Raw genomic sequence first — 6,596 nt, 5'->3', positions numbered from 1 at the left:
CCACAATCATCACCACCATCAACACACCACCACAATAATCACCACCATCAACCCACCACCACCATCTTTCACCACCATCAACACACCACCACCATCAACACACCACCACCATCAACACACCACCACCATCAACACACCACCACAATCATCACCACCATCAACCCACCACCACCATCATCACCACCATCAACACACCACCACCATCATCACCACCATCAACACACCACCACCCTCATCACCACCATCAACACACCACCACAATCATCACCACCATCAACACACCACCACAATCATCACCACCATCAACCCACCACCACCATCATCACCACCATCAACCCACCACCACCATCATCACCACCATCAACACACCACCACCATCAACACACCACCACAATCATCACCACCATCAACACACCACCACAATCATCACCACCATCAACCCACCACCACCATCATCACCACCATCAACACACCACCACCATCAACACCACAATCAACACACCACCACCATCAACACACCACCACAATCATCACCACCATCAACACACCACCACAATCATCACCACCATCAACACACCACCACCATCATCACCACCATCAACCCACCACCACCATCATCACCACCATCAACACACCACCACCATCAACACACCACCACAATCATCACCACCATCAACACACCACCACAATCATCACCACCATCAACCCACCACCACCATCAACCCACCACCACCATCATCACCACCATCAACACACCACCACCATCAACACACCACCACAATCATCACCACCATCAACACACCACCACAATCATCACCACCATCAACCCACCACCACCATCAACCCACCACCACCATCATCACCACCATCAACACACCACCACCATCAACACACCACCACCATCAACACACCACCACAATCATCACCACCATCAACACACCACCACAATCATCACCACCATCAACACACCACCACCATCAACACCACCACAATCATCACCACCATCAACACATCACCACAATCATCACCACCATCAACCCACCACCACCGTCAACCCACCACCACAATCATCAACCCACCACCACAATCATCACCACCATCAACACACCACCACAATCATCACCACCATCAACACACCACCACAATCATCACCACCATCAACCCACCACCACCATCATCACCACCATCAACACACCACCACAATCATCACCACCATCAACCCACCACCACCATCAACCCACCACCACAATCATCAACCCACCACCACAATCATCACCACCATCAACACACCACCACAATCATCACCACCATCAACATACCACCACTATCAACACACCACCACCATCATCACCATCAACTCACCACCACAATCATCACCACCATCAACACACCACCACCATCATCACCACCATCAACACACCACCGCCATCATCACCACCATCAACACACCACCACCATCAACCCACCACCACAATCATCAACCCACCACCACAATCATCACCACCATCAACACACCACCACAATCATCACCACCATCAACACACCACCACAATCATCACCACCATCAACACACCACCACAATCATCACCACCATCAACACACCACCACTATCAACACACCACCACCATCATCACCATCGACACACCACCACAATCATCACCACCATCAACACACCACCACCATCATCACCACCATCAACACACCACCACCATCAACACACCACCACCATCATCACCACCATCACCACACCACCACAATCATCACCACCATCAACACACCACCACAATCATCACCACCATCAACACACCACCACTATCATCACCACCATCAACACACCACCACCATCATCACCACCATCAACACACCACCACCAATCATCACCACCATCACCACACCACCACCATCATCACCACCATCAACACACCACCACCATCAACACACCACCACAATCATCACCACCATCAACACACCACCGCCATCATCACCACCATCAACACACCACCACCATCAACCCACCACCACAATCATCAACCCACCACCACAATCATCACCACCATCAACACACCACCACAATAATCACACCATCAACACACCACCACAATCATCACCACCATCAACACACCACCACTATCAACACACCACCACCATCATCACCACCATCAACACACCACCACCATCAACACACCACCACCATCATCACCACCATCACCACACCACCACAATCATCACCACCATCAACACACCACCACCATCATCACCACCATCAACACACCACCACCATCATCACCACCATCACCACACCACCACCATCATCACCACCATCAACACACCACCACCATCATCACCACCATCAACACACCACCACCATCATCACCACCATCACCACACCACCACCATCATCACCACCATCAACACACCACCACCATCAACACACCACCACCATCATCACCACCATCACCACACCACCACCATCATCACCACCATCAACACACCACCACCATCATCACAACCATCAACACACCACCACCATCATCACCACCATCAACACACCACCACCATCATCACCACCATCACCACACCACCACCATCATCACCACCATCACCACACCACCACCATCATCACCACCATCACCACCATCACCACACCACCACCATCATCACCACCATCAACACACCACCAGTACAACAACATTGTATCCTAACCTTAGCGTCAAGCGACCTTTACCAATACTGTCCAAGTGAGTAGTCCATCAAGTTAGAAGACTTAATATTAATTGTCGCGCTACTGGCTGTCTTCCTTGTCAGTTCTCGACCTGACTCATGCAACACAGTGTTGTTGCTGGTGTTGTGTGTGTGTTGTGGGTGACCTGACTCATACAACACAGTGTTGTTGTTGGTGTTGTGTGTGTGTTGTGGGTGACCTGACTCATGCAACACAGTGTTGCAGCTGGTGTTGTGTGTGTGTTGTGGGTGACCTGACTCATGCAACACAGTGTTGCAGCTGGTGTTGTGTGTGTGTTGTGGGTGACCTGACTCATACAACACAGTGTTGTTGCTGGTGTTGTGTGTGTGTTGTGGGTGACCTGACTCATGCAACACAGTGTTGTTGCTGGTGTTGTGTGTGTGTTGTGGGTGACCTGACTCATACAACACAGTGTTGTTGCTGGTGTTGTGTGTGTGTTGTGGGTGACCTGACTCATGCAACACAGTGTTGTTGCTGGTGTTGTGTGTGTGTTGTGGGTGACCTGACTCATACAACACTGTTGTTGTTGCTGGTGTTGTGTGTGTGTTGTGGGTGACCTGACTCATGCAACACAGTGTTGTTGCTGGTGTTGTGTGTGTGTTGTGGGTGACCTGACTCATACAACACTGTTGTTGTTGCTGGTGTTGTGTGTGTGTTGTGGGTGACCTGACTCATACAACACTGTTGTTGTTGCTGGTGTTGTGTGTGTGTTGTGGGTGACCTGACTCATGCAACACAGTGTTGTTGTGTGTGTGTTGTTGATTTATTCTTTTGTATCTCTTTTTTCCCTGTGTGGATTGCAGTAACTTCCATAAATGACGCATAACTCATTATGGGTCAGAGGTTATAGAGGATTGTTACAACTGCCTCGTAAGGATTATAGGGAGATGACAGTGTCGGTGTGTATTACTTGTGACACCTGTTATAGGGACACGTGTTGGGCTGTGGAGGTAACGAGGAGAATCACGGCAAATACCTTTGTTGACATTTGTGGAAAGTGTAAAAAGTTGAATCATTTTTGTCTATCTAAAGTTGTAGTGTTTATGTGTTCCGTTATTTATACGGCCGGTGGGAGCTGGTCCCGCCATACTCCCAGGAGGAGACCGAGAGCCCAACAGGAGGAGACTGAGGCTCCAACAGGAGACCCAGGCCCCAACAGGAGGAGACCGAGGGCCCAACAGGAGGAGACCGAGGCCCCCAACAGGAGGAGACCGAGGCCCCCAACAGGAGGAGACCGAGAGCCCAACAGGAGGAGACCGAGGCTCCAACAGGAGACCCAGGCCCCAACAGGAGGAGACCGAGGCCCCCAACAGGAGGAGACCGAGGCTCCAACAGGAGACCCAGGCCCCAACAGGAGGAGACCGAGAGCCCAACAGGAGGAGACCGAGGCTCCAACAGGAGACCCAGGCCCCAACAGGAGGAGACCGAGGCCCCCAACAGGAGAAGACCGAGGCTCCAACAGGAGACCCAGGCCCCAACAGGAGGAGACCGAGAGCCCAACAGGAGGAGACCGAGGGCCCAACAGGAGGAGATCCAGGCCCCCAACAGGAGGAGACCGAGGGCCCAACAGGAGGAGATCCAGGCCCCCAACAGGAGGAGACCGAGGCCCCCAACAGGAGGATACCGAGGCCCCAACAGGAGACCGAGGCCCCAAGAGGAGGAGACCGAGGCCCCCAACAGAAGACAGTGGCCCCAAGAGGAGGAGACCGAGGGCCCATCAGGAGGAGACCGAGACCCCCAACAGGAGGAGACCGAGGCCCCCAACAGGAGGAGACCGAGGCCCCAACAGGAGGAGACCGAGGCCCCCAGCAGGAGGAGACCGAGGCCCCCAACAGGAGGAGACCGAGGCCCCAACAGGAGGAGACCGAGGCCCCAACAGGAGGAGACCGAGGCCCCAACAGGAGGAGACCGAGGCCCCCAACAGGAGGAGACCGAGGCCCCAACAGGAGGAGACCGAGGCCCTAACAGGAGGAGACCGAGGCCCCCAACAGGAGGAGACCGAGGCGCTAACAGGAGGAGACCGAGGCCCCAACAGGAGGAGACCGAGGCCCCCAACAGGAGGAGACCGAGGGCCCAACAGGAGGAGACCGAGGCCCCAACAGGAGGAGACCGAGGCCCACAACAGGAGGAGACCGAGGCCCCCAACAGGAGGAGACCGAGGCCCCCAACAGGAGGAGACCGAGACCTCAACAGGAAACCGAGGCCCCAACAGGAGACCGAGGCCCCAACAGGAGGAGACCGAGGCCCCAACAGGAGGAGACCGAGGCCCCCAACAGGAGGAGACCGAGGCCCCAACTGGAGGAGACCGAGGCCCCAACAGGAGGAGACCGAGGCCCCCAACAGGAGGAGACCGAGGCCCCCAACAGGAGGAGACCGAGGCCCCAACAGGAGGAGACACATCCTCCGAATTGACAGTACGGTTTAATACTAAGTGTAATAAGTACATTTCCTTACTGTTATACATAGTACATAATTGCACTTATGAGGCTGTTACATTTACCTCCCTATTTATTCTCCTCGTTTTCTGTTAAGACACTCAGAAGTTTAGGAGGAAGTTTTCAAGTACAGTTCGCTATACACAAGTTTTAAATATCAGGAATTTTTTTTCAGTTTTATTAAACAATAGAGATTTTATACAAAATTGGGAAATATCCTGAGTCACTTTACAATTTATTGATATATTTTAGTTTTGTTTTATTAGTTTTATAAAACTGTAATATCAATATAGCTATAGGTTAAGTATCAATTGTAATTAAGGAGCAATAAAATGCTTATCTTCAAACACTAAGACGGTTAGGTTAGGTCGTGGTTTTCTATTCAACTTTTCAGGTAAACTAAAATATTCACAATATATTTGACAGTACGGTTTAATACTAAGTGAAAATAAGTGCAATTCCTGACTGTTATGAATAGTACATAATTGCACTTACTTGTGCTGTTATATTTACTCCCCATTTTTGGAGGACGAGCTGCAGGAGGAGACCAAGATCTTCCTCTATACTATACTCTTGCAGGTGTGTATGCACGATTGTGTGTGTGTGTGTATGCATGTATGCATGCGTGCGGACACACACTAATCCATCAAGCTATCCATTAAATCTTTTTATAGAATCTGAGACACGTCAAGCACAAGTAATCCAGAATGAGCGTGTTTCCCTTAATCCAGGTGAAAACTTCCCCGCAATTGTAACACACAAAAACCAGATATAAAGTATTCACAACTTCTGGGGTCAGGGGAGCTGGGGTCGGGGGGTTCAGGGGTCGAGGTGGAGGGGTCAGACATAGCAGAGTGTCATTACAGGGTGCGGGGTGTGAAGTGGGGCTTTCAGCAAGGATAATAACAGTGTTTTCTGTGCATGCTACAGCTGCTGGCATTGATCTGGGAACGTCGGTGAAGACACTGCCATTCTCCCTGCAGTTAGTTCATGCTGAATAGCTTAATTTGCTCAGAGTGAGTTTGCCCCTTTCTTCTTGTCTTGTCTCTCTCTCTCTCTCTCTCTCTCTCTCTCTCTCTCTCTCTCTCTCTCTCTCTCTCTCTCTCTCTCTCTCTCTCTCTCTCTCTCTCTCTCTCTCTCTCTCTCTCTCTCTCTCTCTCTCTCTCCGTTTCTCTATTATTTAGTATATTATTGTCCTCAGTAAGAATATTGATTGCTACGAGGGCCACAAGAGCGAAAAATAGACTAAAACACTACACAATGGAAAATGACGAGTGCCTTTTATGCATGTACATATGTGTGTGTGCGTGCGTGTGCGTGCGTGAGAGTGCGTGTACCACCTCCCTACACCACTCTTATCACAAGTAATGTGTTGACATGGACCAGCTATGGCAGCTGCCATACATCAAGTGCCTAGA

General features: G+C 50.9%; 1 protein-coding gene across 1 annotated transcript; it reads left to right on the top strand.

Annotated features, from left to right (window-relative positions):
• Positions 1-3,630: 3,630 nt before the first annotated feature.
• Positions 3,631-6,179, top strand: LOC123756007 (basic salivary proline-rich protein 3-like). Its single transcript, XM_045739024.2, has 2 exons — positions 3,631-5,176; positions 6,109-6,179. The coding sequence occupies exons 1-2, from the start codon at positions 3,631-3,633 to the stop codon at positions 6,177-6,179; spliced, it is 1,617 nt and encodes a 538-aa protein (XP_045594980.2).
• The last annotated feature ends 417 nt before the right edge of the window (positions 6,180-6,596 follow it).

The sequence above is a fragment of the Procambarus clarkii genome, chromosome 55 (genome assembly GCF_040958095.1).
Source record: "Procambarus clarkii isolate CNS0578487 chromosome 55, FALCON_Pclarkii_2.0, whole genome shotgun sequence".
Lineage (NCBI taxonomy): Eukaryota > Metazoa > Arthropoda > Malacostraca > Decapoda > Cambaridae > Procambarus > Procambarus clarkii.
Note: the sequence above shows the minus strand (reverse complement) of the source record. Positions and strands in the feature narration are given on the sequence as shown.